The sequence below is a fragment of the Eumetopias jubatus genome, unplaced genomic scaffold, assembly GCF_037043125.1.
Source record: "Eumetopias jubatus isolate StellerSeaLion01/CBP00866 unplaced genomic scaffold, mEumJub1_p1.0 scaffold_1, whole genome shotgun sequence".
NCBI lineage: Eukaryota > Metazoa > Chordata > Mammalia > Carnivora > Otariidae > Eumetopias > Eumetopias jubatus.
This window is the reverse complement of record NW_028274807.1, coordinates 202,122,954-202,146,488: the sequence shown is the minus strand read 5'-3', so window position 1 is coordinate 202,146,488 and position 23,535 is coordinate 202,122,954. Positions and strand designations below refer to the sequence as shown.

At 51.0% G+C, this 23,535-nt stretch overlaps 1 protein-coding gene across 1 annotated transcript in view; it reads right to left on the bottom strand.

Moving 5' to 3' along the window:
• LTF (lactotransferrin) overlaps positions 1 to 5,814 on the bottom strand; it is a 28,714-nt gene extending 22,900 nt beyond the window's left edge. The window contains exon 1 of the mRNA XM_028086993.2: positions 5,707 to 5,814. Coding sequence (XP_027942794.1) covers positions 5,707 to 5,749 — 43 coding nt within the window. The 5' untranslated portion in view covers positions 5,750 to 5,814. The remainder of the gene's footprint in view (positions 1 to 5,706) is intronic.
• Positions 5,815 to 23,535: the final 17,721 nt, after the last annotated feature.

Genomic DNA, 23,535 nt, shown 5'->3' with positions numbered 1-23,535 from the left:
AAATGAAAGGAAATAGTCAGAGCCTCTGGATTATTTTCCTTCCTGTAATTGACACATTTCCTACCTCTAAAAAATGACAATGACATTTTGCCTCAGTTTGTGAGGTCTTCCACCTGCTCTGACCCCTTGAAGCCGAGAGGTGGGCAGGAAAGGGATTACTGCTCTTGTTTTGTTAATGTGGAAACTGGCTCTTGAGGAGGCTAAGTGATTGCCTGCTCAGCAGTGGCAAAATCCTGCCTAGAATCCAGGTCTCTCTAGACTGTTGCATCGACAAGAAACTCCCCAGATGATGCCAAGGCAAGTAAAACACACCTGACTCCTTGTCAGTAGCTACAGGAAGTGGTGTACCAAATGGGTCAGCGTGCCTGAGTTACCACCATTCACCTCTGTATCAAAAAGACTGGTTCTCCGCCGAGACTGCCTTGTTAGTGGAATCTATGCAATTAGGAAGGAGGCTGGACCAGATTTGCTCACAGCCCTTAAAAACCATGTCATTGAAAAACTTATAGTGAACATTATATTAAAATGGTGAAAGACTGAATGCTTTTCCCCTAAGATCAGGTATCCACTCTCAGTTTTTCTATTCAACATAACACTTGAGATCCTAGCCACAGTAATAAGGCAAGAAAAAGCAATAGAAGACACCCCTACTGGAAAGGAAGGAGTGAAACTCTCTTTGTTTGCAGATTACATGATCCTCTATGTAGAAAAGCCTAAGGAGTGCACAAAATGCTATTAGAACTAATACACAAGTATAACAAGGTCACAGGATACAAGATCAATACACAAAGAGCAATTATATTTTTGCATCTAAGCAATGGATGATCCAAAAATGAAATTAAGAATATAGTTCTATTCAAATAACATCAAAAATAATTAAATACTTAGGAAAATATTTAACAAAACAAATGTAAGATTTGTACACTGAAAATTATAAAACTTTGCTGAGGGAAATTAAAGAAGATCTAAAAAATGGAGAAACATTTGTGTTCATGCTTTATAAAACTCAATATTGCTAAGATGGTAATTCTCCCTAAACTGATATAGAGAATCAACACAAATACTCCCAAAATTCTGGCAGGCCAGGTTTTTTTTGTTTGTTTGTTTTGGGGGGTAGGAATTGACAAACAGATTCTAAAATTTATATAGGATAAATAAGTAAATTGATATAAAATAGCCAAAGCAATTTTATGTAATTTATATTTACAATTTATTTTATATAATTTATATTCAACAGTCAAAACAATTTTGAAAAATAAAAAACCTAGAGCAATTTTACTTCCTAGTTTCAAAATATACTATAAAGCTACAGTTATCAAAAAGGTGATTAGCATAAAGACAGACATATAGATCAATTAAACAGAATCGAGTCCAGAAGTAAATCCTTATATTTACATTCAATTGATTTTTTATAACACTAAGGCAATTCATTGGCAGAAGGGTAGTTTATTAACAAATGGTGCTAGCACACAGATATCCACCTATAAAAAGATTAACTTAGAGCCTTACCTCACACCACACACAGAAATGAACTTGAAGTGGATCACAGAATTTAGCTTAAGAGATAAAACAATTAAACTTTTAAAAAGAAGCACAAGGGGAAAACAATGCAACCTCGGGTTAGGCAAAGTTTAATTAGCTATGACACCAAAAGCACAGTCCATAAATGAAAAAAAATTAATAAATTGGGCTTATCAAAATTTAAAACTTTTGTGTTTCAAAAGACCGTTAAGAAAATGCAAACACGGGGCGCCTGGGTGGCTCAGTCGGTTAAGCGTCTGCCTTAGGCTCAAGTCACGATCCCAGGGTCCTGGGATCGAGCCCCATGTTGGGCTCCTTGCTCATTAGGGAGCCTGTTTCTCCCCTGCCTGCCGTTCCCCCCTGCTTGTGCTTGCTCTCTGTCTCTCTTTCTCTCTTGCTCTCTCTGTGTCAAATAAATAAAATCTTTAAAAAAAAAAAAGAAAAGAAAAGAAAAGAAAATGCAAACACAAGCAACAGGTTGGGAGAAAATATTTACAAAGAATTTGACAACTCAGCAAAGACAAACAACCCATTCAAAAAATAGGCAAAAGATATGAACAGACATTTCACAAAAGAAGATACATGAATAGCTAATAAGCCCATGAAAAGATGTTCAATATCATTAATCATTAGGAAAATGCAAATTAAAAGTACAATGAGATATTCGTTCACACCTACTGGAACTAGTTCTAATAACTAAAACAGAGGATAACATATGGGTGAGGATGTGAAGAAATGGGACCCCTTGTACATTGTAAAATGGTGGAGCCACTTTAGGAAGCAGGTTGGCAGTTTCTCAAAATGTTAAACATAGAGTTACCCTATGATCCAGCAATCCACTTCTAGGTCTATACCCCAAAGAAATAAAAAGACATATCCACATAAAAACTCTTATATGAACATTCATAGCAGCATTATTCAGAAAAGCCAAAAACTGGAAACAACCTGAAAGTCCAGCCACTGGTGAATGGCTAGAGAAAATGTAGTACATCCACACAACAGAGCATTATTTGGCAGTGTAAAGGAAAGAACTAGTGATATGGACCATGATACGGATGAGCCTCATTTATGCTAAATGAAAGAAACCAGACACAAGACATTACCTATTATATGATTCTACTTGTATGAAATGTCCTCAAAGGCACATTTATAAAACAGAAAGCAGATTAATGACTGCCTGATGTGGGGGTGGGAATGAGAAGTAATTATAAATGGACATGAAGAAACGCATTAGGGGGTGGAAATGTACTAAAACTGATTTACAGTGATGGTCGTGCCACTTGGTCAAATTACTAAAAATCATTGAATTGTACACTTAAACTAGGTGAATTTGGGGATATGTAAAATATACCTCAATAAAGCTATTACAAAACAAAACACTTGATTGCAAAAGCCCCCTTCCCATTTGGATGTGCTTTAGAGTAGAACACTCAGCTCTCTGCCACCTCTCATTCATGAACCATTCCCTGCATAATCAGACCCATCAAAGTATTTGAGGCTCGCTGGGAGGGTTTGGTGAAGAGACCAGTGGCTCCCAGGCCAGGTCTGCAGGGACTCAAGAGCATGCTGCCACAATCCTTCTCCACCAGCCATCGTCCCAGGAAATCCCAGGGGCGGTAATCTAGCCTGAGGCTCTCGTGGAACTGTCCTGCCATAAAAATCAACCTGGTCATATTCAGCCACTTGTGACCCAGTAGCATTTACTGGATGCCCTCTGTATACACAGCACTGTGTGTCATACGGAGGAACATGTAAGCAGACAGGACTAGCTCTTACCTCCCATCTGGAGAGGCAGAAAGTCAAAAAAGAAGAAGCTAAGGATGATGAACGCTCTAGAAGAAACAAATACCAAACCAGAAGCGAGGTCCCCATGACCTCAGCCAGGAATCAGGGTGGTGGCAGTCCAGGAGGGTAAGAATAATGGCCCCATTGTTGCAAGCATATTTTATGCCAGGTGCTTTACTCAGCACTTCACACCTTCTCTGTCCACTGATCCCCCCAACTCCCTGACTGTCAGCGCTGCTAACACCCTCATTTCCAGGTCAGAAAACAGTGGCTTTAGCTAGTTATATGGCTTGCCCAAGGTCCCCCAAACTAATAAGTATTGGGTGCAGGATTTGAACCTACAAAGTCAGACACAAAGCTAAAGTCTCTTACCACAAAAGCTAGCCTTCCTATTTAGGTTGGCTAGGTTAGAGATGGGCTGCAGTGGAGATGGGGTGAGTAAAGGGTTTGGGGTCAGATCATGGAAAGCCCTCAGTGCTGGTCCAAGGAGGTCTTATTCTAGAGGGAGTAGAGCTCTCTCGTGAAAGAGAGCAGAGATAAGAGTTCTGCCTAGAATGGGGGAAGGGTAGACTGAAAGCAGGGAACCAAGCAGAAAAGCAGTGGGAATGGACATGGGGCAGGAACAGGGAAGTGGTGTCAGAAATTAGCTTGGTGACGGATGGGACCAGAGGGTGAAGAGGGAGAGCAAAACAGAAGACCAGGCTTCAAGGTGGGGTGGGGGGGACATGAATAGCGGCAGGAATGGGGAACCTACGGGCAGAGTTGGTTTCTTCCCTTGGGAAGGGCTGAACCAGAAGACTATAAAGGACCACCGAGGGGTTTTCCAAGATCCACAGTCCCAGCCCCCAAAACACCAGAGCCTGAGTCAGAATGCACCACCCACTCATCCCTCCCCCTCTCACCAGCCACCTCCAAAGCCACACGTCCCCCTTAAGACCACATGCTCTCTGAAGCAGGTCTGGGGCTGGCCCCTCCTGTAACCCCACCCCCACACCTGAACCGTGTCAACCATTCAGATGCTGCCCCCCTGAGCCTGGATGGAATCTTCCTGAAAGTATGCCTCCCTTGATTGTTTCTGTGCAGACATGCAGTGCCCTGACCTCAAGGGCAGGGGCCAGGATGGAGCTACTCTTCTCACCCCACCCAACCTCTGCCAGCCAGGATGCCCATGGGAGCAGGGCAAGAATCCCCTAGAGCTGGAGTCCAAGGCAACCAAAGATTCAAGTGAACATGGAACCCAGGGGTGCAACTCTGAGCCGGGATCCTGCACCACTGCCCATGACCACCTCCAGGAAAGTAAGGTTTCCCGCTTCTCGGTCTCTCCCAGGTGGCCTCAACCCTGTGCTGTGCTCCCAGCAGGCTACAGGTCAGGAAGCAAAAGGGAAGCTGGTCCTGAGCAATTGGTCCTGGCAGACCCAATCCTGCCTCAGAGAAGACAAGGATGACAATACCCATAGGAAGGACTTTGGAGAAGGGGGCCAGAAGGTGGGGACAGAGAAGGCTTCATGGTCCCTAGGTTTGGGGGTGTTAGCTCACTGTGCTCTCTATGACCCTTTTCCATCCAGGAAGCTCCCAGCTGGGAATACATGCTCTTAGCCGGGAGGAGGCTGCCCCGAGCTGGTGGGAGCCCAGGGAGGGAGGGGACACCTGTCGTTTTCCTCTGACCCCCCACATACTGCCTAGGCACTGATGCCCATCACAGCCCCCCACCACCTGCCCTCACACATTCACGTCTCTGATGTCCAGGACTGGCCAGTGCCCTCCGTACACCCCAGAAATTATTTCAGACAGTCCTAGTCTGGGTGCATTTCAAGCCAGAAATCAATCATTTCTCTCTTAGACGCTCCGAAGGCGGGGTCCCCTCAGGAGGGTTTGGGCCACCACCCCCGCCCTTCTGCAGCGGGAAGCGTGTGTGTATACCTTTACCCGCCATTGAGTAGGTGGCAGCCAGCCTCCACCTCACAGCTGCGTGGGAAGACGGTTGGACTTTTTTTTTTTAATTGAAGAAACTAGGGCTCTGTCTCTCCCAAGTTACACAGTCCTTGCAGGAGCTGGGCTCTGAGCTCGTCTCCTGTGTGTCTTGGGCAAGTCACTCACTGTCTCTGGGTCTCATTTTCCTCCCATGTAAAAAGCCTGCCACAGGACTATGGGTACCAAAGGTCCGGGAGGGACACAATGGGACAGGGTCTCTTTGCGTGCACAGCTCTAGAGACACCCCGACAGGCTCCTCTGAGCCCTGCTCTGGCTCCTCCCCAAGCAGGTGGGCGGGACCCGGCGGCGGGGCGCAGGGATGGACGGGTGCGGGGCGGGAGAGTGGGGACGCAGGCACCCACCCGCCGGGCGTCGGGGGTGGGGGGGGCGCCCACCCGGCAGGACGCGCCCCCAGGTACCCGCACTCACCAAGGGCCCCGAGGAACAGCAGGGCAGGGAAGACTGGCTTCATTCTGGGCTCCTGAGGCGACTTTGGCGAACGAAGTCTCTGCCACCTGTACCGGGCTCTGCACCCCTTTATCCGGGGCTTGGTGACCTCACAGGGTTTGCCCCGGCCTGTGGCCCAATAGGGATCCCCTGCTCTGAGCCCTCGCACCCCTCCTCCACTAGTTCCTGGAGGCCCAGCAAGGGGGGCGGGGAGGAGAAACAGAAGCGGGAGGGGAGAAGGACCGGAGCCTGAGCAGCCTGAGCACCAGGAGAGAGGAGACCCGGCCCACAGGCGACCTCGCGCGCGCTCGTGCTGCGTGGTCGCTGGGATGGCCTTTCTCTCCACCAGTCTGCAAGTCTCTAGGGACTCGTGTCTTGTCCTTGTCCTTCCTCTGGTGCTATTGCCTCCTAGACGGTTGGACATAGAGCAGGGATCCTAAGGCGAACATCTGTGATCATCCTGAACCGCGAGGCTCGCCTTTCCTTTCACAGATGGGTCTAAAGTGCCTGGGAGCTGCCTCGGCCTGACATGAGCATCGTGGGACAGCTAACCAAGGTGACGGTCGCTGCCCAGAGTCTGCCCCAGGCTGCCCATGGGTCTCTCCTGGCCCCACTGAGACCACAGTACAGCTTCCAGAAAACAGAGCCAGAGGCCTCAGGGGAAGTGACCAACCACCCAGGGCCCAGCGGCTCTTCCCCTATCCCCTCATTAACACTTGTGTCATTTTTCTTTTGTTTTGTTTTGTGGCGGTATGAGGTGGGAGATGGGAACCTCGTTTTGATAAATGTCATATTTTGTCAACATAAACTTACCTTATTTCAGGAAGGTGTTTTTCAGCTCTAGGATTTGGCTGCCAAGAATATATCTTGTAAATACACTCCCATGATGCACAATGGCTCACATATGAGGGTTTCCAAGGCAACACTGTGTGTCATTAACCAACTGGAAGCGAATTGAACATCCACGTCTGGGGGGTGTCAAAGAGTGTGCCCCTTTGAGACTCTCAGGGAGGCCCCCCTGCCCCAGGTGTGGAGCCTGCCAAGGCACGGAGTAGGGTCTGATCAGGTACCCTGCTTGCCGGACCCAAGAGTGGGGTCTGGGGTTCAGCACTAGAAATCACCAGCTGGGTTTGGGGGTGACAAATCCAGCATCTCCTATTGTTTGGAAACATAGTGTCACAACATTAAAAGCTGCTTTCATCAATAATTGCAATAAACGGTTTCAAAAATAGTGAAGAAATACAAAATTGACTAATTCTCAGGAGTGCTGAAGCATCTTTGTACCTAAATTAGCCACTCAGCTGCTCTGCCCTTCCATAATTATAAGAGAATTAAGAAATAAATGTCACCACCCATGTGTCTGTCTCTGAATGCAAATTTTACAAAGGGTGGCTTGTGAAGTCAGGGGCCTTCAGACCCTCTTATGTCTGTTACAGCGTTGGCAGGAACACACAGAACCTGGGACCACAATCAAGAGGCTGAGCTGAAAGGATATGCCCTGGAGGCAGGTCTGGGAGAGGTCAGGCCCCAGGGCACACTGCTTGGATGCTCTGTCTACAGGGCATGGCCCAGTCCCAGGCCAGGGATGTGCTCAGCTGGACACATGCAGAGCATGGCCACGCCAAGGCCACCTGCAGGGGAAGTGGATAGAAGGGTGGGGTCTACCCAGGAGACTATGGAGTTCAACTGAACTATCATCAGCATTCATTCTTCATTCATTCATGCCAGAACTGGTGAGTTCCAGGAGGGACACAGAGAAGAGGGGTCTGTCCTTGCCCTCAGGAGCTCACAGCACAGTCAAGGGTGGGGGGCAGTCACAGACACGGCAGCATAAACGAAGTCAAGGTGGGAGGAGGAATGAGTGACCAGCTTCCATCATGAAGGCTCCAGAAAGGTCCGAGGAAGAACATTTGACCTGGGTAGTGGTGGGGGAATGACCGCATTTCTACAGGGAGAATATTCAGGTGGAGGAAACAGCCAAGAAAGGGCGTGGGAGCGTGAGCACTCAGTGACCAATTACCTAAGCACGAGAACCACAAAAGGTCACTCTGGGCTTTCTGGCCTGGACCTCTCCTTGGAAAGATTAACAGTGTCACCTCCTCTGTCCTGAGCTCCACACCAGTGTCCATCTGCCTCTGGATAGCTCCTCCTGCAGGTCCTGTAGGCACCAGCATTCCGTGCATCTGAAATGGAGCCATGCACTCCCTCCAGCCCTGCACCTTCTCTCAGATTTGGTTCCACCTTCCACCAAACCCTGCAAACAAAGAGCCTCAGAGGGGTCCTCAGATCCTCTGGCCAGCTAGCCCTGTCTGTGCGATGGGCACCTGATGATCACTATCAGTTGAATGAATGAAGGAGCGAGGAGGAGGGACAGGGGCTAAAGTATCCTGCTCGCCATGTGTCAGGTCTGAAAGACAGGGCTGGCGATGCCAGGCCTCCCCAGAACCTGTGTGCCCGGGGTCATTACTTTGCCCGTGAGCTCAGCATCGATCTGCATGGCTCTCTGAGGGGCCAGGAGCTGGGCCAGATCTTGCAGATCCTGCAGGGAAGTAGGAGGTGGGTTTTGCAATGCTGGGACCATGGCATGGTGTGAATATAAGGAGGGCAAAGAAGGGTGCAGATAGTAGAAACCACCATATAGTGGCAGGAGCCGGTGTGCGGCAGGCAGGTGAGGGAAGCCAACTAACTTCTCCCACATCCTCACTCCCTCTTCACCCCCGAAATTCACACAGGGACCCTTTGCCAGCTCAAGGACTGGCCCAAGCCAAGCGCCCTCCTGACCGGTGCGCAGTAAGTCCCACACCCTGCCCTTGACGGAGCCCTCCAGCTTCAAACCCCAAGAGGAGCTTTGGGAAGAAGGTGTAGATCTGGGCAGAACCAGCTCTAGAAGGAACAAAGGAGAAAAGGAGTTCTTGAGACACCTGCTTACACGGGGGGCTCCAGCCTGGCCGACCAGAGACCGCAGGTCAGGCTGCTTGCCCCTGCCAATGGTGGGAGGTTACTGACTTGCTAGAGAGCCGCTTGTTAAATATTCACAGATTTTGTGGCAGGTTGTTGAACGGTTGGTAGCTTGAACTCACTCGTGGTGGGAGTATCTACACCATGGAAATTAGCAAACACTGTGAATCGGAGCATGCTTCCCTCCTGGGGAGCCAGTTTACAGCACATCACGGCCCAGGGTTGTCACTGTGTGGGGACATGCGGTCCCCACGTCAGCGTGGCTATGTGGGGGTGGGGGGAGAATGCCTTCCTAGGAGACAGACAAGGTAATAACCTGAAGCATTTGGCTGGCACTTGGAACTCCAAACGGAGCGGCCTGTGGCCTTGTCTCTGATGGTTCGGACAGCTCTGGAAGTCATGGTTACTGCTCTAAAAACAGGTAAACTGAGGGCTGCCCTACAGTCACACAGTGAGTAAGATGCCGAGATGGAACTGCCGGCCCTGAGTCTCCCCTGAGGCTCACAGCTGGTCTGTCCTCCTCTGCAGAGGCTGAGATCCAGGGAGACACCTAGCTCTTGATCTCTGCAGGAAGGAAAACCCTCAGGGATTGAGACCCTTGTGAAGCAGGACTGTCCAGCACCTTCCACACATCAGCCATGGCTCTTGATCCTCAGGGAAGCATCACGACATGCCTCAGCAGGCCTGCTTTCCAAATGGGGGGAATCAGGCAAAGCAACCCAACCATGGTCACGCTGCTGGTCATGTCTAGAAATCCACCACTGCCCCCTGCCCTCTATCCAGTGGTCCTTGATGGCTATCGATCGTTCCTTTGCTGACCACCCTGAAGAGAGAGCAGAAAGTGAGCGTGAGGTGGACGCAGAGCTCCCTGCTTTCTTGGCCAGGGGGATGGTCACGATTTCCGGAGCAAGGTCCTAATATTCCGCCCCAAGCAGGCCCCTTGCCTATAGCCAAAAGCCCTGGGGAGTCTTCAGGGGTGTCTGTGGGTGGTGGGGGCTGAGCTGAAGGGTGGCGGGCAGGAAAATGGTGGCTTTATTAACTAATATGTCTTGTTGCCAAATGTTGCCCAATTTACAAAGAACCCACAGAGACTAAGAGCTTCTATGTCCTTGGACAGCCCTCTTCCTCCTTCTCCTCCTTCACCTCCCTCTCCTCATAATCAGCACCCTCTGCCCTTCTGGACCCTCCCCCCTCAGGGCCAGCACCCCACAGTCCTGCCAAATGACACTGCACCCTTCTGCCCAATGGTCCAGGGGCCAGTGGAAATGTCCCAGGCTTTCCAGGTGCAAGATTTCAATTCTCCCAGCCTGGTTAGCACCCCCATTTCCCTGGCATAAATCCGAACTCCATGAGCACCTAATCACCAGGTCCAGATGAGAACATGCAGCAGGCCAGGCGCAGGGAGAGTCTTCCTGGAAGGTGCCAGCCAAGGGCAACCTGGAGGGTGGCAGATGCTGGCCCAGGGCCAGCCATGCAAATTTCTTCCCAGAAGGAATGAGGTCCCTGCCAGAGAAATCCCAGGCAGGAAGCACCTGAGCTGGAGGGCCCCTGGCAGCTCCGTTGGCTGGCCTCCCCCTGCAGCCATGGGGGACCATTGGTGGGCTATCTCTGAGAAGGAGCTTGAGTGGGTGCCCAGAAGAGCAAGGAGCCGCTGTTTTCCTCCATGCCCCTGGGCGAGGCCAGAGCTGCTCCTCCTCAGCTCTCCCAGGCTGGGAGTGGCCAGCCCCCTGACCTGCTCCAGGCGGACGCCTCTTCCACATCCCCTCATTCATCCCTGCACTGGACAGCCTGGCGGGCTGGAGGGCCCAGGGGAGAAATGGTTAGACGCATAAGAGATTGGGTTTGATACCTGCATTGGAACCTGTTCCACTCTAAATAGCCACCTTGACCTGGGCTAGGTTCTTAACCTGTGCAAGGTTAAGGGATACAAATAATATCCACCGTATGAAGGGGGTAGAGTTAAAATCTGATGTTTGAGATGCTTACACGGTGCTCAGTACAGGCAAGCTATTGTTCCTATTTGCTGACACGCATGAGTGTCATGAGCAGTGTGGGCCTCGGCTGGGCACAGGGGTATGGGGGAAGCAGGCAGTGGCCTCTGGGGATGCCTGGCCCATCAGGAGGGGCTGTGTGTGCTGAAAGTCTCCATCCCAAGTACAGGTCTCCCAGCAAGGTGCTGCTGGGAGCTCTGGCGGGGGCGTGGGGGGGGGCAGACAGCCCCCCGGAGCAAAGACAGTGGCAGAGTTATTTTTCCCATCCTGCCCTTCTTTCTAACAGAGCATGCGGCTGCCCTGAACTGCCCGTGGGTTCTAGAGTGTCATTCTTACCCTGGCCTGCACTCCATCTCCTCTTCCATGTCTCTGTCCCTGTTTCCTGCCTCTTCGGTCTCCTCTTATTCTACCTCTCGCTCCTTGGCTTCCTTCTCCATCGCCAGCTCTGGCCCTCCCTCCTAAACTCACCAGTCCACATTCCTTTCGGTTGCCCCCAGCTGAGCGGCTGAGCGTCCTTCTGTCACAGTGATTGTGACACTCACCCATCTCCCCACCCCCCTCTCCCGATGCTAAGCTTTGGGAGGAAGGGGCTGCCTCTGACCCATCTCTGGATCAGAGAAACAGGAGAAACAGGAGGAGAGGTCAAAATCTGCCTGCCCAAAATCCTTTGGTTGTAAATCTAATTGGCACCCTTCTCATCCTTGTGGAGGTAAGAGGAAGCTGGCCCATGAGAGTGACTGGGGCACTGAGGTCCAATGCGGCGTGGGGGGGTGGGGGGGGCGCCTGCCCCATCTCCTCCCCGCCCGCCCGCCCTCTGTGCCCTGCAGAGACCTCCCAGCAGATGGGATATTCCTGTCCTGCCCCTGCCCTGCCCTGTGCAGCTTCTAGCGTCTGTGGGCCTGGTATCCTAAGGAGCATCCGTATGAGGACAGCAGCTAGGGGGTTAATGGGAAAGGCTGGAGAAGGGATTCCTCCATGACCTCCAACACCCAGAACTCCCCTACAGGGAAGCTAGGATCCCCTTCTACTGAAAGGCCTCTTCCCTCCCCTACAGCCCACATCAGCTTCCAAAGACAAGGAGAGGGGGCCCCAGGAGAGCAGCAGGGAAATATCAGTGATGAGCTGGGGGGACTGTGGAGGCGAGGGACCAGAGCCTCCCAATCCCTAATGCACCCCCCCTTTCCAGGCCAGAGATGTTCTCATCTTAGTGAATTAGTCTGCAGCCAAAGGCCTATTGGAATGTCCAGAAGGACTCTGGAGGCCTGGGACCTCTTTCTCTAGCTCCTTCTAGGTGCTGTGTTCTCCAGGGATACCCCACCCTTCCCACCCCCTCCTTCCCTCTCCCTCCCAGCTCCAGATCCGCTCCTCCTCTCCCCTCCCTCTACTCTTGCTCATGAAACCAGAGGTAGAGCTAGCACAAACCCAGGTCCCTGTAGGAGGTGCTGAGACATCACCCCACAAGTGTATATTATCACTGAACTTGAGCTTCCCCAAGACTACAGAGAGCACTAGACCGGGTTGTCTCCTGGCACTCTGTCTGCTCGTCCTTAACCTCCTGTGTACTCACGTTGAGCGAGAGGAGGGGCAGAGAGGGAGAACAAGACGTTCCCTTTTCTTTTCTTTTTTTTTAAACAAGTGCAATTTGATTTTTTTTTTTTTTTAAGAGAGGGAGACAGGGGTGGGGTGGGGTGGGGAGGGATAGAGGGAGAGGGAGGGAGAGTCTTAAGCAGACTCCACGCTGAGTGTGGAGCCCAATGCAGGGCTCCATCTCACGACCCTGAGATCATGACCTGAGCCAAAACCAAGAGTCGGACGCTTAACTGACTGAGCCACCCAGATGCCCCAAGACGCCCCCTTTTCTTGATCCACTGAGCAGGTCTTGATCCCGAGGAAAGTCTTCCTCCAGAGGGCATTAACTTCCAGAGAAACCCATTTGGGAAAAGATTAAAGTTCAATCATCAGCTTGGCATGTGTGGTGTTCGAGGGAGGGTTGGGGGAAGCTGAGGGGTGGGGGCTGGGGATACAGGAGAGCAAGGCTCTGACCAACACCGTTGTTGCCCAATGTTGCCCCATTTGTAAAGGAAACTCGGCAATCAAAGAGCTTCTCTCTGCTCATCCCTCCTGCCTCTTCTTCGTGTCTTCCTTCCTCTCTGGAATCCTAGCCCCCTATGGTTTTCTCTTCATTCCAATCTGGCAGGGCTGGGCTCAGCTCCTCGTCTCTCTAGGTCAATACTTGTATGTGTTTTCAGATGCCCCCTTCTCTTTCACTCCCTGGGTGCCATCTGGCCTTCCTTCGTCCTGCCTCTTGTGCCCATGCATCCCTTTTCATTCAGTGGTCATGAGATGGTCCTAGGCTCCTGCCTCAGCTCCTGATCACCCTCCTGCCTCTCGCTGCCCCATTGCAGTCCCACCCCAAGGGACTCTCAAAACCACAGAGCCCACAGTGGCTTCTTTCCTTGCCCCTCTTCTCTTCTCCCTACACTCTATCCCTGAAGAACTTCATCCTCCCTCTGCCTTTAGATTAAACTACCCTCCCTGTGCTGACAACTCCTGGAACTATATTGCCCACCCAGATCTCATGTCTACTTTGATCGAGGTGTGCTCAACCATGAGCAGGACAGCTCAACCTGAAAGTCTCACCAGCACTTCAAAACTGCATGTCCGACTTCCAGTTCTGGATCAAGATGGAGCAAGACACATCTCTCCCTACTCCTCCCACATACAGCTTAAAACTCTGGGGATGATTGCTATCATGGCTTAAAACAACACAGATTTATCATCCTCCAGTTCTAAATGTTGAGGTTCAGATCATCCTCCGTGGGCTAAAGAACATATAGCTGCATTCCTTCTGGAGACTCTCAGGGGATTTCACTTCTTTGCCTTTTCCAGCTTCTAGAGGCTGACTGAGTTCCTTGGGTCTTGGCCCCATATCGTTCCCTCTTCTGTTTCCACTTTCACACCTCTGTCTCTCACTCTGATCCCCTGCCTCCTTCTTATAAAAACCCTTGTGATTACATTGGGCCCACTTGAATAATCCCCAGAATACTCTTCCCATCGCAAGATCTTTAATTTAATCATATCTGCAAAGTCCCTTTTGCCACATAAGGTAATATATTTACAGGTTCCAGGAATTAGGACATGGACATCTTTGGGCTCCATTACTCAGCCTAACAGGCCGGTAGATTGTGATGAATCATGTATGCGAAGTGGCCACTAGAGTGACCGCTAAGTAAACTGTATGGAGATACACGCAAAAACACTGTAGATAAATCAAAATGGAATTGTAAAAATATGTTTAAGTAACCCACAGGACAGTAGAAAAAAGAAAATGATGAAAAATGTAAAAACAAAGAAAACGAATAAAAACTAAAATGGCAGATGTAACCCTAGTACATCAATAATTATATCAGATATAAATAGGCTAAATATTCCAATTAAAAGACTGGGACTGGCAAAGTGGTTTTAAAAAAATATAACCCAGCTATTGGCTGTCTGCGAGAAACTCACTGGAAAATATAATGACATAACTAGGTTGAAAGTAGAAGAATAGAAAAATATCTATCATGTAAATATTAATAAAAAGAAAGTAGGAGTGGTTGTATTAATATCAGACAAAGTCAAATTCAGAGCAAAGAAAACTGTTGGGGCACAGAAGGACATCACATAATGATAAAAGGGTAACAATCTTAAATGTGTACACACCAAAAAGCAGAGCTATAAAAATACGTGAAGAAAAAACTGATAGAATTGGGGCGCCTGGGTGGCTCAGTCAGCTAAGCATCTGCCTTCAGCTCAAGTCATGATCCTGGGGTCCTGGGACGAAGCTCTGCACTGGGCTCCCTGCTCAGCGGGGAGTCGGCTTCTCCCTCTCCCTCTGCCCCTCCCCCTGCTCACACTCACTCTCTCTCAAATAAATAAATAAATAAAATCCTAAAAAAACCTGATAGAATTAAAAGAAGAAATAGATGAGTCCACAATTATAATTGGAGACGTCAAACCCCTCTCTCAACAACTGAGAGAACAAGGAGACAGCAAATCAGCAAGGGTGCAGAAGACCAACAACACCATCAACCAACAAGACGTAAGCAACATTTAAGGAGCACTCTGCCCAACAATAGCAAAATAATAATTCTCCAGTTCCCACAGAACATTTACCAAGACCGCCCCTGTCCTAGAACATAAAACAAACTTCAACAAAGCAATTAAAATCACTTAAAACATATTCTCTGATCAAAATTAAATCAAACTAAAAATCAATAACAAAAAGAGGAAAATCTCCAAACTCTTATAAAACTAAACATCCAGGAGTGTCTGGGTGGCTCAGTCAGTTGAGCTTCTGCCTCTTGGTTTTGGCTCAGGTCACGATCTCAGGGTCGTGAGATGGAGCCCCATGTTGGTCTCCATGCTCAGCATGGAGTCCGCTTCAGATTCTCTCTCTCTCTCTCCCTCTGCCCGCCCGTCCCCACTGCTTGTACGCTCTCTTTCTCTCTCTCTCAAATAAATAAATAAATCTTTTTTTTTAAAAAGAAAGAAACTAAGCATCCAAATATTCAATGGGTGAGTGGGGCTGTGAGACACAGAAGGAGCAGGTAGGACCGGGGACAGAGTGGGAGCCCCTTCCCCACAGATTCCCTCTTGAAGCTGACCCAGACAGCATGGCCCCCATGTTTGGCCCATGACGTCTGTCTTTCTGATCCCTTGTTCTGTCCTGTTACTTGTCTGTAACTCTCTGTTAGGACTTCTGGCTCTTTCTCAACTCCAGATCTCTCTCTGTCTCATCCTCCCACTACATCTCTGTCACTCTCACCACTCCTGCCCTCTCCCTCAGCCCCACAGCCCCCAAGTCCCCTAATGCCTCTCCCAGCAGACTCTTCACTGTCTTCAGCACTTCTGATCTATCTCCCAGCCAGCTAACTCTCGGCTCTCAGGTCCTATCTCCGCTCTACAGTGCCTTCTCCCTCCTGCTTCCAAGTTTCCCTGGGCTACAGGAGAAGCTTTCCTGGAGCCTGTGTAGCCACTTGGTTTCTTCCCCAGGAGCTGAGGGTCATGGTGTTGGTGACAAAGGACAGGTGATGTGCTTTGCCCATCAGTAGGCAACGGCAGGGGCCACAGAGAGCTGTAGGGACTGAGTTCAGGTGAGTCCAGGTGAGTCCAGGTGAATCCAGATGAGTCCAGGCCCAGCTGGTTCTTAACCACCATTCCCTGGTCACTGGGGAAGTTGCACTTTGACGAGGAAGTGGCCACAGGATGCAACATGAATGCCAGAGGGCCACTGAAAAGACACAAAGGCAGAAGACGACTTGTAGAATAAGGAAGTGGTGGGCAAAGTAGATGGAGACCTGGCAGATAAAGCAGAACCTGATGGCTATTTGGAAATGGAGGAGAGTCGGAAGTGAGCAATTTCCAGGATATTTGGAAATGTTTTGCTTTGAGATTGCTCCCATGAAATAAGCTAACTAAAAAATCAGACACTTTCAGAGCTGAATGTTTCCCTGGATACCATTTTAAAAGTGGGGTCTCTAAGCACAGACGGGGCATGTGACCTGCCCAGACTGGCCCCAGTAGGGCTAGGTGGACTCTGGCTTCCTGATTTGTACTAGGTAGAGTGAGGAGAGTATGGGGAAGCAAGGTTCCTTTCAGCTGAAGACATCTCAGCAGAGCATTTGCTCTGGGCCAGGTACTTGTCAAGTGCTGTGGGTCAGCAACATGCATCAGAATTGGTCCCTGCCCCCAAGGACAACAGACAAGAGAGCAGGCAGTTACTACCACAGGGGAGATGAGAATGTGCAGGAAAAGGCATGAAAGACCACGCTTGTGCCCAGTGCCCTGTAAATGGGGGAGGTGTCACCGCCTGGGGCAGCTCTGGAAGAGGCTGGGAAAGCCCCCACACTCCCCCACCCTGGCATCTTCCAGCAACCTCCACCAGTTGGGCCTGGCTAGAACCAAGTGACTGAGGGAGAGGTTATAGGGACTAGGAATTGTGGGGCCTCGCAGGAAACCTGAAGAACCTTTGCTTTCATTCTGAGGGAGGAAGGAGCCATTGGAGGGGCCTAAGAGTAGACTAAGAAGGAGGGGCAGGAGGGAAGCAGACAGACAGTTGTGGGGGCTCAGCAATAATCTGCAAGCGAGATGCGACAGCTTGGTCTGGGGTGCAGCAGTGGGGAAGTGGCAGCATGGGTTGGATTCTAGATGTGTTTTAAAGGTGGACACCATGGGGTTTGCTTATATTACCCGGGAATGTGGGATGTGAGCATCAGGAAAAGGGGACACCGCTAGGGTGCTTGGCCTGAGAAGCTAGAAGAAGGGACTTGGATTGCTGAGATGGGGAAAACTGGATGAAGCCGACTGGGAGAGGTAGACCAGAAGGTCCATTCTGTACACTGTCAGTAGAATAGACCCTTGGATTTCCAGGTGGATATGATGGAGGAAGTTCCCCAACTCGTTACCACCTAGTGTGGCATTGGTACTAGGAGTCACAGGTAGAAATCTACCACTTTATTTAAAATTTATTTTGGACCATAGGTCCATATTCTCCCCAAGATAATGCTGATGCCTAGTTATGTAAAATACTGTGTCCAACTCCAGGGGCTCATGAAACACTGTACATGTCCGTGGGTCATTCTCACATGGGAGTCTGGGACTCCACGGCCTTCCTAACCACTCCTTCAAGCCCCATTCTGACCTTTGTACCCCACCCCCCCAACCTGTGTCTGTGGCACTGGACCGCCAATAATCTCCCATTCAAGCCTTTGGCTCATCTCGCTGTTCCACGGACGTTGGTTCTTTCTTTACACATGAACTCAGAAGGAGGCTGAAGCTTTTCTTTGTACAGTCCACATCTAATGCAAAGCCTGTCTCTTCGAGTTTCACAGCTAAAAGTCCATTGTGATTGATTGTTGACCTCTGCATAAGAGAAAGAGCAGGAAGTGTCTACCCTGACCACAAGAACAATGGGCACATTCACAAGCCTCGGAAGGGCTTGTGTGCGTTTTCGGACAATGTTTATTCATTATATTATGGGCTACTCGGTGTTGCCCACAGATGTCAGTGCACAAAAGAATTTATTGAGTTTGGATCTGAGCAGTGATATACAAAACGTGAGAACTGAACCCGCAAGAGAGGGGTTCCCTTGAGAGGGGAGCAGAGCTTCCTCAAGTGAGACTTCTGCCCCAGAGACAGCCCAGTTCAGCCTTCCTTCCAGGTGGGCAGTGGGGTTTTTGCATGGAGGACAGGAAACCTGCACAGGAGGGATACATCTGCCCATGGAAATGCCCCCAGCTGTCTGCCCCGGCCACTGCTTCTGGGAGTACGCCCCAGCCTTACTCCTCACCCCATAGCACTCACAGGCTGACCCTGCCCGGTGCCTGGTGTCTCCCCCGCCCACTCAAACGTGAACATGGGGGCCTTCAGAGGACAGTCCCACCAGGAAGCCAAGTAGCTACACCTGCAGCCCACTGCCCTGCCGGGCTCACGCTTCAGACAGCGGCCCTATGGAAGTAGTATTTGTTTATGGGAATCTTTTGCCAATAATTATCAACCAGCCTATGTCAGCATGCTTGCTCAGCCATAACCTTAGTTTCTAGGAAAGTGTTGGTCCTGGGATAGGAGTACAAAGTACAAGTGAATTTTGTTTAAAAACCCACCAGCAGACATATAAATTGGCGTGACCACTTTGGAGAAGGGTTTCGCGGGGCCAGCGACGGCACAACACACCCTCGGCCAATGCCGGGTTGATCAGCGCTTTCTAACTGGCTCTGGGAGTGCAGCTCCAACAAAAATATTTTTGGTTAATATTTTTGTTGATGTTAAAGAGTAACTCGGAAGAGAAACAACACTGAACGTCACTCATTCGTCAGTGATGTAAGCAACGAAACTCTTTCCTGAATCAGTTCATAGTTTTCCGAAACTGGAGAAATATATCCTAAGTTTCTTTGCGCTATATTTACAATGTCACAGCTGCAGAGGTGGTACCCTTCTGAGCCCATCCTGCATTACCAACATGTTCTCCATCACTGCCTTCAGGCTAACCCTAGACCATCAGCCAAACAAATCTATTAAGCCTCGATCTGTAACATTTCCGTGGTGTAAAAACTCCCCCATGACTGATTTCATGCTACCAACATGGACGGCTATCACAGAACGGGGAGAAGGAAAGAGACAAGTAATATCACATTATATGGTAGTCCCACCATTACAGATACAACCTCAGGAGCCCAAGAATGCAAGGAAAGGAAGGTCAGAATGGGGCAAAATTCTGCAAAGTCTTGACAGCCTAACAGCCGGCTCTCATGAGCCAGGAAGGGCCAGCTCCAACTGTGCTGCCTACAACGGGGTGCTCCTCTCCCAGAATTACGTCCAACTGAAATGTGCACCAAGAACATAAACAGGAATGTTCATAAGAGCATTTCCCTAGGGGCGCCTGGGTGGCTCAGTCGGTTAAGCACCCTACTCTCCGTTTTGGCTCAGGTCGTAATGTCAGGGTGGTGAGATGGTGCTCAGCGGGTGGTCTGCTTGAGATTCTCTTCCTCTTCCTCCCTCTGCCCCTCCACCCACTCACTCCCTCTTTCTCCCTCCCAAATAAATAAATAATCTTAAAAAGGAAAAAAAAAGAGTGTTTCCCTAAACATCCCAAATGTCTGAGTGGTAGGCTCACGATACATAAATGACAAATGAATAAATGATAAAGAAAGAAACACAATAAATAATAATACTATAAACTATAAAGCCAGGAGAATGAGCCTGCCGCTGTGAGCCACTATAGCATGGCTCAATCTCACAAATATAAAGCTGAGCAAAAGAAGGGGGCCACAGAGGAGCACTCCCACCTTACTGCATGTATACAAAGCTAAAGAACAGGTCAAATTAGCCTCTGAGGTCACAAGATAGGAGAGTGGTAACTTTGGGAAGTAGGAAGGTAGGAAAGTGATTGAGGGGGGCAGGAGTGGGGCTTTGGGGTGCTGGTAATGTGGGCTACTGGTGGTGATCACATGAGGGGGTTCATTTTGTAATAAGTTATCTAGCTGTACAAAATATTAATGATGCACTTTTCTAGATGTTTGTTATATGTGCATAACAAGCTTAGTTTTAAAAGCCACCAGCATGAGGGCATATGAATGGCTGTGGCCCTGGGAGTGGCCTCCTTGGCACCCCCAGAGGGGCTGCCCTTGCTTGGGATGTGTCAGAAATGCTCCTCCGGGGACCCTCTGGAAAGTGCAGAGCAAAGCTTTTCCGGAAAAACGACCCTCTCCCTCAAAGGTCAACCCTTGTGGGTGGCTGAAGAGAGAAAGGATGTGTGGGAGAGGGTGGGAATGAATATTTGTAAATGGACAAAACTTACGGTTATCCACGTCACAGTGGGATAGGTGTTTGAGCTGGGGCATGGGCTCTGGAAAAGGAAGGGAGGGAGGGACGGGGAGAGAAGGAACAAAGATGTTTGGCAGACCCTGGCGAGCTCCTGAGCACAATGCTAGGAGCTCCTGAGCACAAGTTCTGGACGCCCTGTGTGCACTACTCCCTGGGCCACCAGTGTGGGTAGATCCTGTTATCATTCTGCCCATCTCACAGAGGAGGAGGTTGAGGCTCATGGGTGGAGGTAAAGCTAAAGTGCCCATGAGGCAACTGCAGGCCCCATACCCTACCCCTACTCCCCTAGCAAACTGCATGTCCCCGCTGGGAAGGCAGTGCCAGGAAGGGCCCGAAATGTTCTGCCCCAGAATGTTCTGCCACCGTGCACCTTCCTCCTACACTGGCACCGAGCCCTTGTGATCTGGGGCTCCCAGCATACTGTTGTTGATCAAGATTAACTGTGATTGATGGAGCAGGGACTTCAAAGGGGCCCACAGGAGGAATAAGGAAATAACTGAAAAATCAAGTCAACCGTTTCCAGCTGGTGCTCACACCTGTTCCCAGCCAGGGCTGATACCTGAAGGCATAGTCTCATCTCAAGCCCCCACCCCGGCCCACTTGAGGGGCAGGGCAAGAGCTCGCCCCTTGGGGTAGAGAGGACAAGCCTTCCACACACTTGGGGGCTGCTGAGTGGGCTCCAGACTGGAAAGAGTCACCACGACCTATGGGACTGGCCCCCGGGGCCATACTTCCTCCGTGGCCAGCCACCTGCTCTCCCAAGCCCCCACCAGCTCCAGGAGGAATGTGCCCTCTTCCATTCTCTGTTAAAAATTCTGAGTCAAGTCTGACCTCAGTCCAGGACCCAGCGGGAGTTGCAGGGAGCAGGGAAGTTGGTAGCAGAAAGCTCAGGGGCCCAGGCCGGGTGGGCCAGAGGCAGGTGGTCTGGAAGGTGATGACGGGTTCTGCTCGCTGGGCTACAGACTTTGTTCTCCCAGCTCCCGGGTTCCAGTTGTTCTCTGGGTCCCCAAGCAGCCCACCCACTGTCCACTGGGCCCCCTGATGGGGAGCAGGAATGAGCAGGAATGGGGGCGCTGGGGCAAGGAAGGAGGCCTGATGGGAAAGAGGAGGTTCGGCAGTACAGGATGCCCACCCACAGTTCCCGTGACAGCTTCCGGTCTCCACGGAGGACAGTTGCTTGCTTAGTGTCAATCACAGAGATGCCGAGGTCACAGGCCAGGCCAGTGGGAGTGGAGATCGGGGCTCCAAGGACCCAACACAGCTCCTAGAGAGAGTTATGGGGCCTCCTCAGAGAAAAGAGGTCACAGGAGGTGCCCACCGGCCAGAAGGCCCTCCGGCCACACCCTTCCCTATGCCCAGCCCCTCCCCCTGATTGTACAGAACCCCCTTGTGCTGGCGAGCTCCTTTGCTCCCCGTGGGTGTTGGCAGTCACACCTGGAGAGTGGTTATTCATACATCTTCCTCAAAAGGTCAGCGTTCATTGCGATAATGCTGATAATTTGGGGCACCTTAATCGTGGCTCCTCTTGGCTAGGAGAGAAACAAAGGCCCAGTCCGGTCGGCCGTCCACCCGTCCTTGCCGGGGCCAGGGTCACGGTGTGTGCTGTGGCCACTGGGTGAGGACCCTCCCCCTTGTAAATACGGGGGAGGCAGTCTCAGGTGGGCACTGTGGACTCACTCCTCGGAGGAGGGAGCTGAGACCCTGGGCCCAATCGAAGCTGGGAGGCCTTGCGGAGGAGGCACACCAGGACCGCCACTGTCCACGCAAAGGCTCAGGAAGGAGCTCAGGAGACAAGGCGTCCTGGAGAACGGTCCTCGGAAGCTTGGAAAGCTGGCGCAGCCCTGGGAAAGGAAGGCGAGGGGAGAGGGCGGTCCTCTAGAAGTGATGGGAGAGAGCACAATGGGTGGGTGCTGCGGACGGAGCAGGAGTGTGTCTGTGCCCAGAAACCCTGCTCTCTTGCAGGCCACACTGCAGACCCCCGCCCCTGGACAGGAACAGGGAAGCTCCGGCCTCCTGACCCACAGCAGTGCCCTTGGGGCTGAATGGGAGGAAGGCTCCAGGGACAAATGATGCCAAGGGTGGGGAGGGCAGTCACCCAGAGCTTGAGAGTGACACAAAGTGGCCACAAGATGAATGGCCGCCTTCGGCTTCCATCGGTGCCCTGGGCCTATATGAGTGGCATTTCCAAATCGCCAGTTTGAACCTCAGTTTTCTCATCTCTAAAATGGGAGCGATAATCTCCAGGGTTGCAGTGGGGATTAGATCGTTTATCTTTTAAAAACTTAACATGATGTCTGGCCCAGTAGGGAAATGTTGGTTCCAGTCTTCCTTTCTGTCCTGTCTGCCACCCGCCAAAGCTGCTAGTGAGCCACAAACACTGGGTATATGAATGAATGAATGAATGAATGAATGAATGAGAGAAAGGAGGCAGGGAGGGAGGGGGAAAAGGAGGGAAGGGGGGAGGGCGGAAGGAGGAATGCCGACCAAATACAGATTCTCCCAAATTCCTCAGAGCCTCCCTGGGAGGTTCCAGGCTGAGCCAGGACTCCAAGGCCAGGGATCTCCCCCTCTGCACCCTCCCTCCACCCCCCTGCACCCTGAGGGCCTGTCAAAGGCCTGAAAACTTCACTGAATTTTCCAGCGGGTGGAGGTTCCCAGTGAGAACCAGGCTGCATCGCCCGTGAGCACGGGGACATGTGTTTCTTCCCCTCCATCGAGGCCCCAGGGGATGAGGGCCTGAGTGACCAGGTCCAGGAGGGGTCTGGTCTGCTTTGTGGAAGCCTTCTACAACTGTGCACAAATTCTCCCTTTCTCCTTCTCCCCTCTCCTCTGCTTCTCCCCACCACTCTCTCTAATAGATCAGACACCCTTCCCCAAAAGCAGAGAGCTGTAGGCCCTGGAAGCCAGTTCCCCCTGGGAAGGGCGGCCACAACGTGTCTCTAGAAGGACAAGCAGAGGTCCTGTTCCCAATGCCCTCAGCAGAGGGGTTGGAGGCTGAGGCAGCCAGGGTTCAGGAAGGGTTTCCCCTCCCAACACTAACAATCTGGAAGGCCTCTCCAGCTCAGCCAGTTCCCTGGCGCTAGAGAGGAGGACCCTGGCAGCTGGCCACCTGCTCTCCTTCCCTGGGGCTCAGACGCAGCCAAGGGACTCCTGCCATCCATTCACTCAAGGGGCATTTCTCGAGCCCTGGGCTGGTAATGTACCAGCGTCCCTTTCCTCCTACTGACACTCGGGAGACAGCGAGGTGGGGAGAGGCAGCTAAAATCAACATCCGAGGGCAGAAACACGACGGGGCGCTCTCACAAGATAATTTCGGGTATATGAAACATGCTAAGAGTTTTATCTGAGCACAAATGCACGTGAATCAGACAGCGAGAATCCAGAAGTGCTCAGGAGTTCTCCAGCGACAGGTGCAGGAAGCCAAGACAGGAAATTATTGAATGGCTATAGTTTAAAGGCCCGTTGGCTGTTCGTGATGGGTCGTCCTTATCATTTTCAT